Genomic DNA, 24,236 nt, shown 5'->3' on the forward strand with positions numbered 1-24,236 from the left:
AATTCCAAATGCCCAAAAACCATTACCATTCATTTCCTCTCTTTCTTTATTCATCTTATCCAATAAACTTTTTTTTAACCAACAAAACATTGATACAGTAATAAAAGATTTTACTAAATTGCTAAAATTTTTAAAATTCAATTCCTAATAAAATTATAAAGAGATAGCCACGTATCGGAAACGAAAGGTATTTTAAATTGCATCTAAAAACCCCAATTAGGAATTCTGAGATTTGGAGCCTTCAGGATTGTAACTTCAGTTGCTGCAGTCACATCCTCTGCGTATTCTAATAATTTTCCACAATTACTAACACTTGTAAAGTAAAACTCAATATGTATCCATTATCAATATAAAATTGATGCAGTTAATATTAATATATCAGAATAAAATATTTAGAGATAATTTATCTTCTCTAGTCTATAAAATCATCACATGTGTTATATTTCATAATTTTTTATAAAAATATTTCAAAAATTAAACAAAATAGTATATATGTTATTCTTACACTAGCTGTAGGAGATAAATTATTTCATGATATGATAAAGTACTTCATTCTCTTAATATATTATTCATCATTATCATTTGTATTTTTAAGAGTTAATAATTATTAAACATAAATAATATATGATACATAAGTGTATAAAACTCACATTTTTAGGCCTACATTCATTTCTCTTAAAATAATGCTCACACTATTGCCACTTCCCATTTCCTTTATAACAATGTCCACCTCTAAAACCTTCTTCTACATTAACACAACAACATTATTACTTGTGCTTACTTATCAATAAACAACAAATACAATATCCCTTTCAAAACATTCTATTCCCACATTTAATTCATGGCTTCTTCTTCTTCTACAATGACAATATCCCCAAGGAAGTTGCACTATGATTTGTATTCATTTTCATACCAAGAAGATTCCAACACACCATTAGTGATAAAAGTGCTAGCTTCACTTATTGAGAGGAGCATGGCAAGAACAAAGAGAATTGAGAAGAACTATTCAAGTGCTTTGTTTTCCAAAGCTATGATCAAGAACACAAACATGTTTGATTCCAAGGAGATCCCTGATATGACCATTGAATCTTATCTAGAGAGAATTTTCAAGTACACTAGGGCAGGACCCTCTGTTTATGTAGTAGCATATGTTTATATTGACAGGTTTTGTCATAACAATCCTGGGTTTTGGATCAATGCTACAAATGTGCATAGGCTTCTCATAACAACTATAATGGTGGCTTCTAAGTATGTGGAGGACATGTGAGAACTCTTCCCCCTTCTTGTTTATGTTCATAATCTATTTTCCCTATAAAAAAATTATAATAATTTGATTCTAACAGTTGACTTGATTCCGGTTTTAGTCTGTAAAGTTGTTTTTGATCAATTTTGAAGTTTAGATGTTTCAAAATTTTAGTTATTGTCTTTGTTATTAGTCAACTGTGTTGGAAAAAAAGAAATTTTAATAAGTGTACCACAATAATAAATAAAAGACAATATTTAATGCTATTTTTATCCTTTTATTTATCATGAAATTACATTTTTGTTATTAAAAATATAGAGAAATTAGTAGTTGTCTCTCTATTAGAGAAGGAAGAGGATCCTTGTTCTAATATTACACTATTATTTCACATTGTGGATCACTTAATACAGCTGTGGTTGTAATAATCCCACAACGGCATCATACTATATAATTGGAGTGTGATATTCACCATAATGTGTCTATATCATGCCATAACATAAAGTATATTCAGATTGCATCATACCTAAATTCAATTTTTTAATCAGAGAAAAAATTTACACCGTAATAATAACAATCCACATTACTATATTCAAGGATTATAATTGGAGCAACCATAACTATAACAATGATTGCATTTGCAACCACAATTTAAAATAGTACAACTAACCATGTGGACAATCTAACTTTTAAAGGCACTTGTCCAAGTCTTTTTCTCATTTTCTTAAACCTGTTTTGCAATAAATTGGTATGTGTTTAGTAAAACTAAGAAGTTTGTTTCTTTCAATCTCCATCATTGACTATACACCAGCTAAGATCTATGTGATGCTAAAATGGCCTCTGCTTTCTTATTTGACAGGAACTACAGAAATTCATACTTTGCAAAAGTTGGTGGATTGACAACAAAAGAATTGAATGAGTTGGAGCTAGAATTTTTGTTTATGATGGGTTTCAAATTGCATGTGAATGTGAGTGTGTTTGAGAGTTATTGCTGCCATTTGGAGAGAGAAGTTAGTATTGGAGGAGGGTACCACATTGAGAGAACTCTACATTGTGCAGAAGAAATTAAAACAAGACATAAAAAAGATAGGGATTACACACAAATTGGACGTGTAATGTTGTAGAATTGTTAGGAAGGATAGTGTAGTTCTGAAAATTTGTTGGGGTTGTTGAGATTTAAGGATATGTACAAAATTAATGTTTCGTTTCATCATAAGGAAACGGTGGAAAAGCATTGTGGGATATATTTTCCTGATCTGAAGAATTAAGATTTTACTGCTCTTTTAAATGTGTATTCCTTTTTTTTAGACTTTGGGACCCTAAATCAGAATTGTTTGATAATAGTGGGGTAGTGTAGGTAGTTGTGATTCACATATTTAGCTGGGATTCACATATTTAGTAATTGTGATATTTTCCTTACTCAATTTATTAATAAACTTTTACTTATAAGAAAATATAAAAAAATGTATACACGGACAATTAACAGCTTTTATATTATTATTGTATCATTTATTTTTATCAAGATTAACTTTTAAATAATAATATTATAAATAATGGTGAATAGTGTACTGAATGTGTATAAATATTTATATTTACAGTATATATATATATATTATACTCATAAAAATGATTATTCCTTTTCAATTTTGTTTTTGTCCTTTAAAAGAACTTATTATTTGTTAGCCCTTGGATCAGTAGCTCCCACTGGCTTGGTTGCTAGAAGGTGAAATTAGGAAAATTATGTATGAGTTAATGAAATCGTGGTTTTTGGAGTTTCATTTTAGTTCCATATGAAAATCAAAAGGGAAAAAATATATATTGATAACATATGAGATTTATACATTGTCATTGTATCATTTATAGATGATATTTATTTATTATTAACTTTTCATAAAAAATAGAAATAAATGACAGATAGTATAATAAATATGTATAAATTCTTTATGCTCCCGGTGTATAATAATCATACTCTACAAAAATTACAATTTTAGTCACCCAATAGTGTGAGTGTGATCATCGTTTACTACAGTTCTTACATTATTTTCCGGTTTTTATCGACCATCACTAAAAACGTAATTTTCACCTATCATTCATCATCATATATTAAAGTCATCTGTCTGGTTTGTGCTTGTACCGGTTCTGACAATCTCTTATGCTCACTCAATGTCACTTTTCAATAAAAATTGTCATTATTACATTAATCAATGAATAAATAACTTTTCTTTTCTTGGAGAAAATGTATTGATGACTTCCTTTTCGTTAAATTTCACTGGTTTGCATTAAAATTAAATGTTGGAGTTGTTTCAAGTTCTTATCTAAATTAGAAAAACACTCCTAGAACCTAAAAAGATAAAAAAGTTAAAGATTCAATTCTTGATAACGAACAATCACACATCCAAAAGAGATTAATTATTTACTCATAAGGTAAAGAATACTTTTGATAGTTATCAAAAATATTCATACCTAAATTACTACCAAATTAATCAAATCAATTGTACAATTTCCAACTCCAATTATACTCGATGATATATTTTCTTTATGAGTGTCATATGATTAATATGAATCATTATTACAATCTATTAAAACTAGAATATCAAATTATTTAGAAATTTATGTAGAAAATCAGCTTATACAAAAGGAGGTTTTTGTTAACGTGACTAGCTCTCACTGAGCGAGAATAAGGCATTCACTCAGTGAGACTGGAACAAGAAAATGTGCACTACTGGCTCAATGAGCTTGAAGATGTCACCAAGCGAGTCCAAATTCATTCAAAAGAGAGAAGAAAAAGATTGGATAATCATCGATCTGAAGACTTTACTCACCAAGATACACCACTTGCTTGGTGAGAGATAGGGTATTCAACAATTTCAACAATTTTCTAGTTAGTTTGTTAGATAGTTACTATTTTATCATTTTTACTCATTCATTTGCTTTACCTATCATTGACAATTTGGGTAAAGCTTACGGTGTCCGCTTGTTTGCATTTATTGGGCGGACAAGACATGAAAATTGTGTCCATCCGTCCTAAAATGTTAACCCAACATACCCTATTCGCCCGTAGGCATTTCCAATAGGCAAAACGAGTGGCTCACGAGTATCATTAGATACAGTATTGAATATAAAATTTGCAAATGTATATGTATTTTGTCAAATATAAGAAAATTTGTTCTATTTATTATATATACATTTGTATATCTAAGTGTAAGAACGTACGATAATTTTCTTATTATGTATATGCATTTGTATTTGGTATGTTATATATGTACATGTACTATTTCTTTTGAATTTAATAGGTAAATAATGTACTATACATATTTTGTATCATATATCATTTATATTTTGTATATATTGTTCCATTTGTATTATTTTTTTATTATGTTATATATATTTGTATGTTTGCATGTAAAATATATATTGTTTATTTTATATGAAGTGTATATAAATTTGTACATATATTTTTTAGTTTTGTTTAGGGCGGCTGCCAAGTCTGCCCTGCACATGTCTAAGGCGGTCTGATCATCACTATTTAGAAACATGCATGCATATACTTACCCTAATTTAGATAGGCATTAGGTGAGCATGAGCATAGCAGACAACATGAACTAAAGATGGGTGATATTATTATTATCATCATATATAATCATTAAATTTTAAAACAAAAGAGCCGAAAAAAGTAAAAAGAAGTTGAATCTGGCATATAAAATAAAAAATAAAATAAAAAACTTAGCTTTTGTCGCAGTTGACCATCCTCTGCTATAATCTCGTGTCGTTTTGTACGAATTAGCATATCAATAGAAACATTACTATATTGGATTATGATGCACTACCAACAGAAGACAGCTTCAATCATTGAACAGAGAGAGAAGGAGAGGGCATCTTTATTTTAAAGTCATTAAAGCCGTATTATTAAAACTGGTCAGGGTACTGATATAATGATATAATAATTCAACCAATGGTTCAGTAATTAAATCGCATGCCGATTAAATTGGTTAAACCGGACATATCTGTTTATATATATACATATATATATAAAAACCTATAATAACAAAAATTCACTAGGTACTCAAATTTATAATTCATATTCATAATCTAGTCAAAATTCACATAAACAAACAACTTTAAGTTTTTAACAAATTCAAAGTCTAAAGTACAAAACATATATCAATCCAAATATATCACTTAACAAATACAAAATATAAATAAATCTCACAAGTTCACCACTCAGTCTACAAAACATAAATTGGTGTTTTAATATTAACACCAAGGAGTCAAAGTTGTCTCATATCGAGGTTCTATTTCTTCATCATTTGAGCCTGAAGCTTGACCCACATTGTCTTCATCTAGGTTCACATTCTCCATCGGGTTGAGTTGTGCATCATCATCATCATCTTCTAAATTTAATTGATCTACAATAATGTCAGTTTTCATATAGTTAGCAATTTAAAAGAGTTAGGAATTGATGGAAATCAATGAAAAACATAAGCATTAGACAATAAAAAACATATCACTTTCATCAAATGATGGTTGGATGGAAATGTTTGCAAGGTCATTTCGTAAAGCTTCAATCTCTTCAACAGTTAGAAATGGGGGGGACTCCTCCAATATAAAACGAGAATGATCCTCCAATGTTTCTAAATTTATTGGGTCATAATTTTGATGCCTCAAGTGACTGCTATATTTATAGATTTTATTATATACAAACATAAATACATGCTACATATAAATATGTAAAGAACGACAATTAAGGTCATATTTTGAATAAAAGAGTAATATTTTTGTTGTAATCTCAAGTTGTAACGAACAAAAACAAGATCATTAAGTTTTTTATGCTCTAACCTATTTCTTTTATTAGAATGAATGTGTTCAAACACACTCCAATTCCTTTCACAACCGGAAGCACTACATATTTGACGTAGAATGCAGATTGTCAACCTTTGCAAATTTGGTGTACGACATCCATATGTTTCCCACCATTGATCTACAACAATGCATGAAATCTAATTCAGCATCTTGTTTAATAATAAACGTTTAAGACAGTTAATAATAAATATTAAAGACAATTACCAAATATGAAAGACTAATTATACCTGACATCACTTTACTCCGTTCATGTATAGTAGCCGCTCTTCCAAAATTAACTCAACATCTTTATATATGCTCATCTCACTGGTTAGCTTATCTAGCAAATCAGGATCTCCATGAGCATGCTTCTCTAAAACATCCAAAAGGTCGGATGTTGTGAACTTATATTTTTCAAATTCTTCAACATTGAAGAAACATTGTGGGTTAAGCCAATACCCAGCAGCATGGAGATTTCTTTTTAATTGCAAATCCCACTGACTATCCATAATTTCCAAATAAGGTTTTATTTTGGTCTTGTTTCTTTGAAACCTCCTCTCCATCTCATTTCTAGCTTTAAAGAATGCTTGATAACGAAAACACATCGCAGACTTATCCTCATTATCAACAATGCGTAACACACGAACAAGTAGCTCAGTAATTTTAACAATGTCAGCACATTGTTTCCAAAAGTTTGAATCCAACACTTGTTCTACGCATTTTTTTGCCTTAACATCTTTGGAATAAGATAAGCTTGTCCATTCTATAGAAGTTACAAGAGCTCTAAGTGCATCCTTTTGGGCCAAGATACTTTTGCAATGCAATGAAGTTAGTGACAAAGCGAGTTGGAGTTGGACAGAGTATTTCTTTCCCATGAGTGAACTGTCTCATTAGATATAACGAGTGACAATGATTATATAGATACTTAGTAATATTTGTAGCATATGATACTATATCAATTACTTCTGGTAACTTTCCAATGTCTTGAAACATCAAGTTAACACAATAAGCCGCACAAGGAGATCAAAATATGTGAGGAAAATCTCTCTCCAATAACCTACCAGCAGCAACATAGTTAGCAACATTGTCTGTAATAATATGAACAATATTCTCAGGACCGACATACATCATTATCTCCTTGAAAAGCTTGAACAACAAATCTGTAGTTTTGGAAGCATGTGAAACATCAACATACTTTATGAAGACAGTCCCTTTAGGACAATAACCAAGAAAATTAATAAGAGTTTGTCTGCTTCGACCAGTCCAACCATTAGCCATAAGAGTGCATCCAGTTCGCTTCCAAATTGATCGATAATCGTTTACAAGTTTTTTAACATCTTCAACCCACTTGTTTAGCAAATGACCACGAACACGATAATAGTTGGGACCTTTATAACCCGGACCCATGCTACAAAGGGCATCAACCATGGGTTGATAATAAGCTGAGTTAATTACATTAAACGACACAGAAGCATGAATCATCCATTTAGAGATGGCGATGTCACATTTCTCAATCACTTCTTTACTTTGCATGACACTTTTTAAAGTGCGTTGAGCATCAGGAGTTGTTCTAGGCATAAAGTAATTGCCAATGCGACCTTTACCTTTCTGAGATGTAGATGTATGAGGTGCTTCAATTGGTTGAGTGTGCAATAAATCAGTAACTTCATCACAAGGATTACCATCCTTGTATTTGTCTTCTACTTTTCTTCTTGCTCTTCATTTCTTCAATTGATTTCTAGATCTGATGTTGAATATATGCTGGTACTTTCTTACACTTTTCAACTTGTCCTTGTACTCCAGCCAAATGAGCCTTAAACCGAGTGATGCCACCACCTTTAATTTGTTTCATGCAGAAAAGACATAATATAATCGTTCTTCCATTATCAGCAAGAACTTGTTTACAATGCGCCCAAGCTGGATCTGATTTCCCTATATAACTGCTTATAGAAGTATTTTACGTTGATGCTTCTTGTGATGTTGGTAATTCAGCTTCATTAGATGCCATGTATTTCTACAATATGAGCAATTAAGAACAATTAAAAATAATTCTATTATTGATGGCTATTTTTCAATCACAATCTTACAAGGAATAAAACAATGTTATTTCTATAACATGAACAATTAAGAACAATACTATTTGTACCAAATTTAGAAAGAAAAATGGTAAACCGCAAGAAAAACCAAAACATAAAATTCAAAATTTTCATAATTCCTAGTAAACTAGAATTATGGGAATATTAAAGAGTGGGATATGTGGAAAAAGATAGGGATAGTAGAGTCACATGTTAGTGTCCAATATTGTGTGAAATGCAATGAGAAAAGCAGTCAAAGCAAAGATATAAGCAAACATGTGAGTGTCCAATATTTCTGTTGAGATAATAAATGTCCATGTGATTTTTTGTACAAACTCACATAAATTTGATCACATTGCCTTTCTTTTACACAAATCTGGTTTTATTCTTATATATTTTTCTTGCATATGTTCTTTATTTGCATATGATAACAATGAATTAGACTATAAATGAACAATTATTGTCTTTGCCAATCATTATCTCGACAGAAATATTCCTTGAACAAACTGTACATAGAACATCACAACATAGATATGACCCATTAGGTGTGAGAAAAGGCAGTAAAAGTGAGACAAAGATATAACCAAAGAGTGTGGTCTTACCTCAAATTCAAAAGGTTGGAAGATCGGAAGATGATATGTTGGTGGAAGGGACTGGACAGAGATTGTTGAATGTGGTTGAAAAGTGAAGAATGTTGTTAAAAAGTTAACCGAAGAAGATGATGGAAGAGATTGGAAGAGTATGGAAGAGATTGGAGAAGTGAAGAATGATGTTGGTGGAACCGTGGAAGAAGAGATTGGAAGTTGAAAAGCGGAAAGTGGAAACCCTCTACATAAAGTGTATGACACTGTTCTAGCTGTTTTATTTTAAAAAAAAATCTTATATGTGCAAATCGGCCGGTTCAATGAAATTCCCACCGGTTCACCAGTTTTAACGAAATTCGGCCGGTTTGCACCGATTTACGCCAGTTTCGATACTTATCCGGTATAATATGCATGCCGTACCGGTTTGGGGTCTAGTTCAGTACAATTTTTACAACTATGGATTAAAGGACTTTGAGTCTTGCTTCGTTCTTTTCTTTTCTTTTTCCTACTAATTTTGAGAAAGAAATTAAAGAAGAAAATATGATTAATAGAAAGCAAATTTTTTTGTCTTGTATTTCAAATAAGTTCTAATTTCCTGATTTTATTTTTCCTAGTCAATAATAATTTTCACAATATAATATACCTATTCGGCATTTTAAATTATGGTTGGGGTTAGTGACATTGTAGTCATTACGACCATTGCAATGTGGATTGCATCCGTTGTAGTGTGAATTATTTTGTGAGTAAAAAATATTTTTTGATATCGATGTGGCCCAATACGGCCTAAGTGATTGTGTTGCGGTCTGATGCAACCCAAATATGGTCTGATGCAGTTGCGTTATGACCCATTATGGTCGCATCATTGTGATTCAATATCACACCATAATTACGATGTAGTATAGTTACAGAAGTCACTGCAACCATAATATTACATCTACATCACGTCATTCAGTATGTAATATGAAACATTGATCTAACTTTTCTAACTTCATGAATGACCTAAATTCGAATATTATTTAAAAATAAATATGTATATATTATTTCAACCAATCATCTCTTCATAATTTGTGATATGATTTACATGCTACATAAGTTTTCAAGATAAAATATTAAATATTTACCATGTCAATTGTTTAATCTAATATTGTGATGGTAAAGTTAACATTATGGTTGAGACATATTGGAGTTGGGTTGAGAAAAATGAACATTGTGGTATTAATTTCTTTTGAATTAAGTAAATTCACTCGTCATGTACGTGGGCTCTAATAAGGATGACTTTTATATACGTATACTCTAACAAATTACCTAAAACAAAGGAAGTGGAGAAAACATGTGAAAATATATTTCGAATATTTTTTGAAACATCTCGTATAAGATATAGTAGATTAATGTGAATGTGTGTAGCAAATGTTGAAGAGATATATTAATTGGATTTAATATGTATATACTGACAGTGTAAATGTTTTTATACTATCAATAAATCTCTATCTATCATTCATATGTTAATTATTATTGACTCTTAAACAAAAGTAATATAAATCAATGGTTGTTGATATGCCGGTAATGTAAAAACTTTATACTGACAATACAATAATTTTAAACTCATATTAATTATATATCAAATTTAGTTGTACAAATAATAAAATTGTTAAACGTGTATGAAAAACATGTAAAGAAATACGTGGAGTTGGGTGGAGAAGTGGAATATTTCAATGTGGATGGAGAGAAGACATAACGGAATAGTACGTGCACCTAACTTATAGAACCTCAATACTTGTATATGATGTGACAATGGAACAACAAACAAATGAGTTCGTGGACTTTATTGCATTGTTGCTATAACTATGTCAGACCGGACGTTCAACCAATTTAATTATTGATCGGACTTGAGAATAATTATAGTTTATAGTCTTAATTAAATAAGGGTTGAACCGATTTGAACTGGAAAAATTCTAATCCCACCATGTTAAACCCAGTTGAACCTCAATAACCCAAGAAGTGAACCAGACGATTCACTTAAAATTTAAAAAAGAAATAGAACATTACTTTAATATTTTATTTTACTCTAGTCCAAAAAAAGATGGAAATATGTTATTTACAGATCAAATAATAAATTATATATGAATCAACCGGTCCAACCGGACGGTTTAACCTCTTCCGGTTTGTTGTCCGACTCGAGTTTCACGATATTGCCTTATTGTATATTCCAATTAGGATGATAATACGTGTTGCCCACACTATATTTTTCGTAAATTTCTGTCCCAAAATAATTTTATTTTTATGTTTTAATCAGTAAACTTTATAAAATAATATAAAAATAATAATTTATATTTTTTGATTATTTATTTTTTAATTAGACAGAGACTTAATATAGGACAAAAATATGAACATCTGATCTAGTAACAACCGAAATTGCATGTCACTATCCTCATAATAATTAACCAAAAATTGAACGGGAAAATAAATAACAAGGAAATAAATGTGAGTAAATAAAACTATCGGGAGAATTAGGGATAACAACGGGCACGGATAGTAGCTACATGCTACTCATTTCAAAATATGAGATCATTACTCATACCCGCCAGAACCCGTACGGATATCCATGTGCGGGCCTTCGTGGGTATTTCTGGGTACCTACAGGTACAACAGGTACACGCGGATTTCCTATATTATAAATGAGTTTTTAATATTTTACTTCTATTATGTTTCAAATGAGATGAAACTTAATTATTTTTGTACTTTTTGATTGAATATTTGGAAAAAATGCTAAATTCATTGGTATTTTCTATTTGTGTGATTTTTTGTTCTCATTTTCGTAACAAAAAGTATATATTTTCTTTGTAAAACATGTATGTTTCTATACATGTAATAATATTTGTAGGTTGTTTCACCACCAAACTCAATAAAATATGTAAACAAAACAAAAGGAAAAAAATATACATAGTGTAATGAATGTTAGAATAATGTACTTTTTATTTTAATTAAATATAATATATTAATCAAGTAAATAACGGGTACCCGCAGACACGGGTATCATAATACTCGTACCCGCCCATATGTACTACGTGTATTTTTAAAAATCCATTTATAATACCCGTAGGTACCCGTTTGTGACCCATACCTGTGCCCATATGGGTTTTACTCACGGGTACCACGGTTACGGGTTTTTTTGCCATCCCTAGGAAGAATAAAATATAACGAAGTTTTAGCTAGTACCCTCCCTCCATGCCAATAATTAAAAATAGAAATATGAGGAAATCATTTTGTCTCTGTGAGAAAAAATCTCTTTAATTATGTCGAGGATACTTCAAATATTTATTGTATTAGTTCCATATTGCCTAGTATTATAATGTAGTAGAGTAATCAATGTTATATATTGGACTCAAGTTCCTTATTATTATTACATGTATCAAATATAAGCATCACACCAAATAGAAACACCTCATTGATACTTAGGCCCATGAGTACATTATCAATGAGGATACTTCAAATATTTATTGTATTAGTTCCATATTGCCTAGTATTATAATGTAGCTGATCAACACTCTCGAGGACGTACGCGTAATTGCTTGTGGCCAACACTGCTCGACGTCACTTTCGTTGCACAAACAATTGGTATTAGAGCTAATTGGTAGATGGCTCTTACTTGAGACGTCAGATTATGACAAAGGAGGGTGAATGATATGTTGACTGGGCTTGTCAAAGGCATTATGCAAGAGTGAAGCAGATGAGTTGAAGGAGAAGGAAACATGACAAGAAAGTAGTAACGACCATAAGTGTGTCAGATCTAGAACCCTAGAATTCCATGTATTGGATTGAGACCAAGATGGAGATAAGGACCCATATGATGAGGAGAGCACATCTCATGTCCTACATTTTGTACCACTCTATGTACCACCAATTCTGATTGGTTGAAAAAATATTTAAGTTAAAATTGTAATTATTAAATTTTTTCTAGTCAATCATACCTCCTAGCACATGGAGTGACACAAAATAGTGGGACAAATATAAATATGCTCCTTAAGATGAGTGAGGTGCTGACAATACCTCTCTAGATGTTACAAATGATCTCATTTTATATGAGATAATGGAATATCCTTATAGTGTGTCCACAACATCATAGTGAATGATATTAATTATTAGCAGATCTACAAAAGTACAAAGATGTTGTCTGACTTGGATGTAAGGTGTAATACAAGCATTGGCTTGGATACAATGTGTAACATATACACTAGTTGAGATGCAAGGTGTGACATGAGCATTGACTTGGATGCAAAGGCGTGACAGGGACATTGGTTGACATTGACACATTGTAATGCCGTGAGTATACTCCTCATGGTGGAGTATCGTAGTTCTTTTGAATTATGATTGTCGGAGTAGAAAATGGTGGTAGCAGTTGAGGATTTCCAAGGAGGCTTTGTTGTTTAGTTGGCTGAGTATTGAAGATGGCGGTTGTTGGTGAACTTTGATGTTCTATAATATGGAAACACATTCTAGCAATGAAGAGCTATGTGACCTATTTTGTTAGACGGCTGTATGGGAAGTTGCACTACAAGTTTGGAGAGCTAGACTTTTGATAATATTGAAGGCTTATGTTCAAGGGGAGCATGCTCTTATGTGGAGGAGCTACTAAAGAGAATTAGGGATTGAGCAAGGTGGAACGGAATATCGCTAAAGGTGAATATTATTATGTAAATTTTCTAAGGAGCGATATATTCGTCTATTTCAATCAAGGTGGAAATTATTGAGGATACTTGAAATATGTTATTGTATTTGAATGAAGTAAAGTAATCAATGTTATATATTGGACTCAAGTCCATTGTTATTATGTGCACCAAATATAAGCACCACACCAAATAGAAACATCTCATGGATATTTGGGCTTATGGGTGTGTTAGAGCTTGTCACCCTTAATCTCTAATAATATTTTGGTAGTCGATCAACACTTATGGGGAGTAAGCACAATTGACCGAATTTCGTTAATAAATTCTCTTGTTTTTTCCTCTTCTATTTATTCTATACACTTTATTTAATTGCTTGTAATCAAGGTTGTACAACGATCACTTTCGTTGTACCAAGGAAATTAAGTATTGTGATTTGATTGCTTTATTTTATATATATAGTAGCATTTTGATATGTAGGGAAGTTTTTTTAACATGCACATTTCTAATTTTGATTTAATTAATTAATATAAATAAGACTTTCATAAATAAAAAGTTTTATAGAATTAAAATATAAGATATTCCTCAAATTTCTTTTACCAACAATTTGTAGGAATTAAGGAAGTTGGTTAATAATCTTCACATATCCTTTTTATATTATACACTTTTGGTAGTTTCATTCAAATTAAGGAAAACAATTAATATTGTTGGTATTAAAAACTTGATATAACTTCAAAAAATTGCTCCTTATAAGTATATCCATTTTTTTTTCTTTTTACTCAATTAATTAATAATTTAGTTAATTACACTGACACCCCTGAGTTTTAGTGAAATTACACAAACCACCCCTTACTTTTTTACACCTACACAAATCTCTCCTAGTTTTTATACTTTCATTATACTGACCACCCTTGTATGAGAAATAAGTGTATCTTTTAAACAGAAAATGTGATAAATGCAATTAAGTTAAACAAAACATGATATATTGTGAGGAAACATCCAAATAATATACAAATCAATGTATCTTTATTATTTTTTGTTACAAAATGCATCAACAATTCTAAAGAGATATTGTTTAAATTGCTCTTATACTATATCGTAACGAACCAAAAATAATAAAGAGGTATCGATTCATATATTATTTGGACTTGTCTCCATAGTATACAATGTTTTGTTTAACTTAATTATATTTATAACATTTTTTGTTCAAAAAATCATACTTATTTCTCATGCAAGGGTGATCAGTGTAATGAAAGTATAAAAATTAGGGGGTTTGTGCAGGTGTAGAAAAGTGAGGGGTGGTTTGTGTAATTTCGCTAAAACTCAGGGGATGTCAGTGTAATTTACTCTTAATAATTTTACCTTTATAATCAATTAATATAAAGTTTTTGTATCAAAAACACCTAATATACATAAAACTTTGGAAACGATATTATAAAATTGACCAAAACATACTCATCGAAAGAGTATGATAAAAAACTCGAAGAAGTAGTTAGTAATATTAAATTCTTCATGAAGATTTTATGTACTCGTGATCACTAGAAATGTCAAACTTTTATAATTTTCTGAATAATGTTATTGAATTTTTTTATCACACTATACTTAAGTTTTGTGATATTTCTGAGTTGGATGTCTATATAGTTTGAGTTTGGACCAAATGTCAAGCGATCATAATACTTTACATTGTAGAAACTATTTTATAGAATTTGTAGTTAGTCCTACAGTCCTTGTAGACATTATCATACACTTTTAGTTTAGTATTCTGTGTAGTTTTAAAAGCAATTTATTTTTTATGCATAAGATTTTATAATGAGATTTTAATAAATATTCTTATGTATTATTAAAGAGATTTTGGTAATTATGCATTTTTTGTGGTTTCGAAATATATACGCAGAAAATATGGGTTTAACATTTCTCATTTACAAGATATATATAATTTTTTTCATTTATCATACACCCCATTTGTAGAGTTCACCTTATCGGTAGCACATAATAAGTTCGTCATAAAAAAGACTCGTAAGTGAACCACATATTACTACCCTTGTTTATTACCATTATTTTCAATTGTGGGTCATTAATGTGGTCACAATGTTATAGTTATGGTGACTGTTGTAATTATATTTTATTGTAATTGTAATGTGAAACTGAATTACAATGATGTGGCTTCATTGAACCACAACATAACTGCTCGGACCATATAATATTCAAGCATTAAATTAATTACAAAAAAATCACACCACAATAGTTGCAATTCGTATCACAACGACCATAATGACAATAACCTTAACCGTGATTGAAAGCACAATTTAAAACATTGCCTGTTACTCTAAGGGTATGCCCCTAGTTGAACAATTTCAAGTAGCTGTCATTATTGACAAACTGTCTCATGGCTAGAAAAACTTCAAAAACCTTCTCAAGCACAAGACCAAAGAATTCTCTTTGGAATCTCCGATCATTTGTCTTCACATTGAAGAAGAGACTCGTAGACAAGATCAAAGAGATGAGGTGTTGATTGTCTCTAATAATAGTGCTAAGAAGAAATTCTCAAGTGAGGTTTTGAAGGCAATTGACAATAATTTTAAGAATCAGAACTATAATGGGAATAAGACGAAGAGCATCAGTCACAACAAGAATTGAAACCTCAAAAGGTCTGATATGTTAAGCCACCCGCTAAGAATGACTCTGACAATGAATTTATCTGTTTCAATTGTGAGAAGCTAGATCATATAAGCACGCAAGTGCAAGAATAAACCAATGTATCATAATCCACAAACCAACATGATTTATGAGCCAATTGTGGCAGTGTTATATGAGGCTAATATGGTTGGATGATATGATGGGTGGTGGGTAGAGAATGACACCTCCCACCATGTGTAATATAATCGTGGTATATTCAAAATATATATGGATGTTGCTGACAAGAAACTGTTGTTGGGTGATTCCCACACCACTATTGTTGTTGAAATTGGTGATGTTGAGTTGAAGTTTACATATTAGAAGACTCTGATTCTCAAAGATGTAATGCACACTATAGAGATAAAGAAGAATTTGGTTTGTGATTTTCTTCTTAATAAGGCTGGTTTTACCCAGACTATAGATGTAGACTTGTATACTCTTACTAAGAATGAGGTATTTGTAAGGAATGAGTATGTCACATGTTTAAATTAAATGTTGATATTTTGATGAATAAAATTGCTGATGCGGTTTACATTTTGTGTGATTTTAATATTTGGCATGGTAGACTTTGTCGTATTAATAAACGACCAATTTCAAACTTGAGTAGCTTAGGTTTAATTCCAAAGTTATCTAAAAATAAGTTTAAAATTTGTGAATCATGTAGTCAAGCTAAAATAACTAAAAAGCCACATAAATCAGTAGCTCTAGAATTTGAGCCTATAGTTTTGATACACTCTGATATATGTGAATCAGATGGAATGTTAACTAGAAATGGTAAAATTTATTTTATCACCTTTATTGATGATTGCTCTGATTATACATGTGTATATCTTATGAAAAATAAAAGTGAAGCGTTTGACATGTTTAAGTTATATATGTTTGAAATTGAAAATCAACTCAATAAGAAAATAATAAAACTCGGAAGTGATAGAGACATTCAGTATGACTCTAGCATGTTTAATAATTTTTATAAATTGAATCATATTATTCATGAAACAACAACACACTATTCACCTAAAATGAATGATAAATCTGAAAGAAAAAATAGAACATTAACTGAATTAGTTATAGCTATTATGTTAAGTTCTAGTGCAACACCGTCTTGGTGGGGTAAACTTTTATTAATTTTTTGCTATGTGCTAAATAGAGTTCCCATGACTAAAATCAAAATGTCCCCATATGAAATTTTCAAGAATAGACAACCAAATTTATCATATTTGAGAACTTGAGGTTGTTTGACTTATGTCCGAATACCAGACCCCAAGAGAATTAAACTCGTAAGTACATCCTACAAATGTATATTCATCAGGTATGTTGTAAATAGTAAGTCATACAAGATTTATGAACTTAAATCAAAAGCAATCATTGAATCTAAATATGCTAATTTCAATGAAAATAATTTTTCTTTTGAATTGAGAAATAGTCATCTGATTGTTAAGCATCGTTGAAGTTGAGGATAACTCGACATGAAATGGGGTGGGTTGAGGGTCAGGTTGATTAGTGTTAGGAATATCTGCAGGAGCAACTGGTGGATCATCGCGATATTTGAAGTGCATATTGATTGCGTATTGAAAGAAGTCCATCTTATAGATCAAATCCACATCAATCTTGATATCTGTCACATCAAGCACAATTTTTGTTTCCCCCTTAGTGGAAATACCAAAGTGCTCAAGTATGATTGTTAAGATTATAGCAGAAGGCAATGGATTGTGTTTCCCTCTAAATGACCACATGTGTTGCATTATCATCATAACCGAGTTTATTGAAATATTATTTTTAATAGCACACATAGTTGTAGTTCCATATCATTTATTTGCTAATGATTGGAAAACTTAGGAACTACAACATATCTAATAAAATAATAGAACAATTGATCATACAGAGTGAGATTTCCAATAGAGAGGATATCTCAATTTTTCAAAGACTCAACCACTAACTTTTGTTTTCTACTTTCTATTTCCTTTTGAGGAAATCTACACATGTTATAATATAATTTATTTCTATCAAATTCCTCGTATGGATAATGAAGTCTAAAGCTGAGTTCAACTCCTTCGAAAGGTATGTTATGACAAACTAAATTGGCGGTTCTCGAGTCCATGACAACTTCTTGTCCATTGACTAATGAATAAAACTTATTCTTCCTTACATTCAAATTGCACTACAATACCCTCACAAGTTCAGGGTAATAGGCATGTTGTTCTTCATAAAATTCAAAAATATTTTGATCCCTAAGGAGTTAAGGAATTGAATAAAGTTCTAGTTGAAAAGAGTATAACTTACCATACTTGGGAGAAACCAATGGTCTTCCAAGGAAGTATTCTTGGAATACTGAGTGTTGCTCTACGTTTGTAAGAAGCCACAACAAATCCAGCAGATTAGTCTTTGAAGCATTTGGTTGACTCCTTTCAGATGCATTAGAGTGTTGCTTCTTGGTTCTTGATGAAGAAGCCATGAAAGTGAAGTTTTGAAATTCTAGGTTTTTAGGAATATTGAAATTGGGGCTTTTTGATTTAGTGCTCTAAAGTTGAAATAAATGGTTGGAATGTGTTTAGAATTGAAAATATGATATGAGTAGTCATAAATTTCAAGCAAAATGAGCAAGAAATGGGATTTCTAGAGAGTGGAGGGGGGTTCCACGGGTTTGCGGTTGAAGAAGATGAAGAATTCTGGAAATGTGGAAAAGACATATAAAATGGAACACAAAGTAATTAGTTAGTCATATAGAGTAATCAATTACTCACTGTATTGAAAAACCAGTTTCCAGAAATTCAACTTCAAGTAATCGGTTACTCTATACAATAATCAGATACCAAAACACTATGCCTCATTCAGTAACCAATTACTCATTTGAATAATGAAGTATTGTCCTCAGTTATTGAATTTTTCAGGTATCCCAATACATGATAATCAATTACTTTATATCATAGTAATCCATTATTCACCCTAAAACATGTAAAAATGAAGCATTTAAACATTTAAGAGAACAAGCAGACATCCAATAATTACCATGAAGCAAACATATAAGAATATAAAGATGTCTTAAGACAAGACAACTCCATCTAAAATGCCTAGTTTTCTTTTGCATTTTTTAAAAAATGTTCTTATGCTAAAGGCTTAGTAAATATGTCAGAAAGTTGATCATGACTATCAACACACTTTAAGAGTACATCTTTCTTTTGGACATGGTTCCTTAGGAAGTGTTGTCTTCTATCAATGTGCTTGATTCTAGAATGCATAATTGGATTCTTATTGAGGATTATAGCACTTGTGTTATCGTATTTCAAAGGAATGCATCCCTATTCCAAACCATAATAACACAATTTTTGCTTAAGCCACGTCATTTGGGCTCAACAACTACATGTTGCAATGTATTCTTGCTCAACAGTACTTAGAGCAACATATGCCTATTTCATGCATGACCATAAGATGAAAACATTTCCTAAGATATGGCAAGTACCACTAGTACTTTTCCTCTCAGTTTGCAACCAGCAAAATTTAAATATGAATAGCTAACCAAGTCACACACACTTCCCATAGGATACCACAATCCAACATATGTTGTTCCTTTCAAATATTTCATAATTCATTTGACAACAACAAGAGGTGACTCTTTGGTTTTAGATTGATATCATGCACACAAACAGACACTAAACACGATATCAAGTCTATTAGTAGTAAGATAAATAATGAAACCAACCATACCCTAATACTTGGTTATGTCTATGCATTTATCAGCCTCATTTGCATCTGTCCATCTCAAATATTTTTAGCAAGTCCATGCAATATTTGGATTTATTGACAAAGATACCATCCTCCATTTACTTGATCTAAAGTCCAAGAATATAATTTAACTTTCCCATCATGGACATTTCGAATTCACCATGCATCATCTTACCAAATTCGTTACACAATTCATCATTAGTTGAACCAAAAATAATATCATCCACATATATTTGAAATAGTAAAATATGATGATTTATTTTCGTTATAAATAATTTAGTGTCGACCTGACATTTAAAAAATATATTTTTCACTTAGAAAGTTAGTTAATTGGTCGTATCAGACCCTAGGAGCTTGCTTTGGCCCAGAGAGTGTTTCCTAAGTTTATACACATAAGTGAGATATTTGTAATTTTCAAAACTCGGAGGTTGTTCGACATGCATCTTTTCTTGTATATATCCGTTAAGAAATGTATTCTTTACTTCCATTTGATATAAAAACATGTATATGCAAACAAGAGCCTAACAACCTCATGTCTTGGCACAAGAGCGAATATTTCATCAAAATCAATTCCATCCTCCTTGTTTTAGCCTTGTGCTACTAGGTTAGCTGTATTTCTAATGATAATACCATTTTCATCAGATTTGATTCAGAAAACCCATTGAGTTCCTGTAACATGTTTATTCTTTGGTCTAGGAACAAGTTATAAAACATCATTCCTCTGAAATTGATTGAGCTATTCTTGCATTGCAAGAATCCAATGCTTGTCATCAACAACATCATCCATTTTTGATGGATCAATTTGAGATACAAATGCTAGGTTCAAACAAGCATCATTTAATTTAAAGCTAGTAGAATCTCCAATGTTTATATCACCAATGATGTTGTTGATGGGATGATCTTTACGAGTTCTCCATTCTTTGGGCAAGTCAGAATATGCATGCTTATCATGTTGTGGTAGATTATCATCTATTTTCATTTGCTCTAAGTTGCTTGTTTCTTCCATATTGGAGATTTCTCTTTGAGAAATGCTCGGTAAATCATCATCATAAAAACAACTTTGACCTCCTTAGAGGGGTTAGTTTCATCAAATGACACATGCATGGATTCCTTAATGGTTAAAGTTCTCTTATTAAAGATTCTCTAAGCTTTACTTGTAAGAGAATAACCGAGGAAAATTCTTTCAACAGCTTTAGCATCGAATATACCAAGATTGTCTTCACCATTAATTAAAACAAAACATTTACAACCAAAAATATGAAAATGAGAAATATTTGGTTTTCTACCTTTATACAACTCATAGGGGGTTTTCTTTAGAATACATCTTATTGAAACACGATTGAAAACATAGATTGGTTTTCTTCAACATAGTATGGGCTAGCTCTTCGAAGGACCTATTCTTTCTCTCCAGAATACCATTTTGTTATGGTGTTCTAGGAGCCGAGAAATTGTGTGAGACACCATACTCATCACAAAATTCCTCAAAAGAAGCAGTTTCAAACTCTCCCTTATGGTCGCATCTAGTAGTAATGAATGTTACAGATTTTTTTCGTTTTGGACTCTTTTAGAATATTTGGGAAAGACATAAAATACCTCTTTTTTTTTTGTAAACCAGAAAGAGAGTCCAAATAAATATGGAAAAATTATCTAGTATCACAAGAGCATAAAAGTTGCCACCAAAACTTATAGTCCTAGAAGGAGCAAACAAATCCATATGCAATAATTGTAATGGTCAATCAGAAGAAACTATATGCTTTGGCTTGAAAGAAACTTTAGTTTTCTTGCCTTTTTGACATGCATCAAACAATTTGTCTTTAACAAATTTCATTTTAGGCAAGCGAACTACAAGATCTTTCTTAATCAATTAATTCAACTGATCCATTTGTATGTTCCAATTCTCCTATGCCAATGTCATGCGTCATGATCATTTAGAACTAAACATTTAATTTTCGTATGAATATAATTTCATGCAATTATATAAATATTGTTAATTCTTTAACCTACCAGTTTAGCGTCTTTTGATACCTTATCCTCGATAATGAATTTCTCGGGGTAGAAAGCCACATGTTAGCCTTTGTCATATAATGAATTGATGCTTAAGAAGTTGTGCTTTAGGCCTTCAACATAGATTACTCCTTCTATGGTAGTAGAAGGTGGCTTTCTGACATGACCAATTCCAAGTATTTTTCCTCTGTTATTGTCTCCATAAGTGATGAACCTCTTGTCCCTTGGAGTCAGGACTGAGAATTTATTCTTGTCACCTGTTATATACATGGAACAAAATGTCTAAGTAAAACATTTATTTGCCACTTCCAAACTTTTCTGTATAAAAATCAGGTTTTATTAGGTACCCAATTTAATTTGGTCCTATTGGGTTAGAACCTTTCTTTATCCATCTGTATTGGCCATATGACACACCATATTTTTTAATATGACAAGATTTTGGTGCGTGACCAATATTTTTTTAGTAAAAGCAGGCGGGTAGATGCTTATGTATCCCGGGTTTGGTTTCAAAGAGAGGATTAGAATGAAAATTGATAGTTCTTCCCATGATTGTTTTTCCGAAGACATTCTTATTTTTTATCACATGGTTATTTGAGTAGACAAGACCTGTATGGTCTATTGGATGTCTTTGAACTTTTAAAATCTTGTCTAAATTACGACTACTCTTCCTAAGTTTATTAATTTTAAGACTTAGTGTATAAATTTTGGTTTCAAGAGTAATGCAATTTGTATATTTTGAAGAAGAAGGTTTATTTTTCAAAATACCTAAATCCTTCCTTAAAAATTTGTTGATATTTTCTAAAATAGTGATTTCGTTTTTCTGTTTAAAAAATAATTTGGAAAGCTTAACATATTCACTATGTAAATAATTAAAGGTATTTTAAAGTTCATTAAAGGTGTGATTATCTAAAAGATCAGATTCACTTACTTCATCATCATCTGATTGATGAGACGTTAATAGAGATAGGTGGGCTTGCTCCTCGCTTTCCGGTTTTGTGTTTGAACTGGTGTCGTTGTCTTCCCAAGCGGTGTATGCTCTTCAACTTCCCTTTAAAGGGATTCTTCTTTTGTGTTGGACAGTCCACCTTTGTATGTCCAGGCTTGCTACACTCAAAACAAGTGAAAGTTTGGCCTGATGTTAAAGCCTCATTGCCTTTTGTGAATCTTGTGGTTGGTTCTAAATTTGTGGTCATGTTTCTTTTGTGAAACCTACTGAATTTCTTCACCAACATGCTCATGTCCTCCATGCCTTCTTTATCTGAATCATCTATAGAGGTCTCACAAGTTTCTGCCTTTTCAGAAACATTCAGGTTTAGGTTGCTATTCGACAACACTTTGCTTAGAGCACTTCTCTCCAGGTTTCATCCAAAACATCTCATACTCTTAGGAAAGAGTATTGAGTCTGGATTGTTTTACTTCCTGAATCCTTCAAGAGTGGTCTATAAAGTATCTCACATTTCTTTTGCCAACTTATAGTTTGATATCCTAAAGAACTCATCCATTCCTAAGGCTAAAGTAAGGATGTTTTAGGCTTTAAGATCATATTGAACTTTTTTCTTATCATCATTTTAGATAATTTTCAGTTTTGGTTTCCCCACACTATTGACTACAATGAAGGGTGTATAAGGTTCTTCCTCAATCGCATTCCAGATATCAAGATCTTGAGATACTCTAAAGATTCTCATTCTAATCTTCCAGAAGTCATAGCATTCTCCAATAAAACTTGGAGGGCTATTGACGTTAGAACCTTCTCCCAAAAATGATTTTGATGTCATCTTAAAGTGTAGGATCTAGGGATTATCCGACCCACCTATGCTCTAGTATCAATTGTAAGTATAAGAATATAAACTAAAAGGGGGTGAATTAGTTTTTTTGCCCAATGCTAATTTTTTGAAAGTTTAAAGCATATGAGTATGGTGTAGCAGAATAGTAAGTTGAAGAAAAACAAAGTACACTAATAAAAGTAGAGAATATGGATGAAAAGAGATACACCTGTTTTTATACTGATTAACCTTATTGTCCACTTGAAGGCTACTTCCAGTCCTCTTGCTTATGCAAGAGATTATATTGATTTGAAGAGTTAATCAATTAGAAATCTCACCCTGAGATGTTGTCTACAGAACACACTCACCATTATCTCACCACCTTAGAAAAACACATCATCTAAGTATCTTTTTCTTCCATTTTTCACCGCACCCTATGGTGAAAGGTTTACATCAACTTTGATACAATGAAGAATATATCTTAGGGTTATATTGTAAAAATAATTTGACACTTGTAATCTTGCAATCTTTATAATCTTTAAAATAAGTGTTTAAAGTGTATAAAACTTGGAACACAATACTTGACAACAACTTACAGAATTCAGAAATGTTTTTCACAAGTTGCTTCGAAGAGTGTTCAGAAATTTGTGTAAAAGTTGTACGAAAAGATTGTG

General features: G+C 31.3%; 1 protein-coding gene across 2 annotated transcripts; it reads left to right on the plus strand.

Annotated features, from left to right (window-relative positions):
- On the plus strand, window positions 713–22,568 carry LOC109350235 (cyclin-U2-1-like). 2 transcript variants are annotated; one of them, XM_019591428.1, is made up of 4 exons: window positions 713–1,263; window positions 2,100–2,368; window positions 6,164–6,166; window positions 22,541–22,568. In XM_019591428.1, the coding sequence occupies exons 1-2, from the start codon at window positions 842–844 to the stop codon at window positions 2,362–2,364; spliced, it is 687 nt and encodes a 228-aa protein (XP_019446973.1). In that variant the 5' UTR covers window positions 713–841; the 3' UTR covers window positions 2,365–2,368; window positions 6,164–6,166; window positions 22,541–22,568. The 2 variants fall into 2 exon arrangements, with proteins under 2 accessions (XP_019446973.1, XP_019446963.1); XM_019591418.1 differs by lacking the exons at window positions 6,164–6,166; window positions 22,541–22,568 and having other exon boundaries at window positions 2,100–2,531.

The sequence above is a fragment of the Lupinus angustifolius genome, chromosome LG01 (assembly GCF_001865875.1).
Source record: "Lupinus angustifolius cultivar Tanjil chromosome LG01, LupAngTanjil_v1.0, whole genome shotgun sequence".
Lineage (NCBI taxonomy): Eukaryota > Viridiplantae > Streptophyta > Magnoliopsida > Fabales > Fabaceae > Lupinus > Lupinus angustifolius.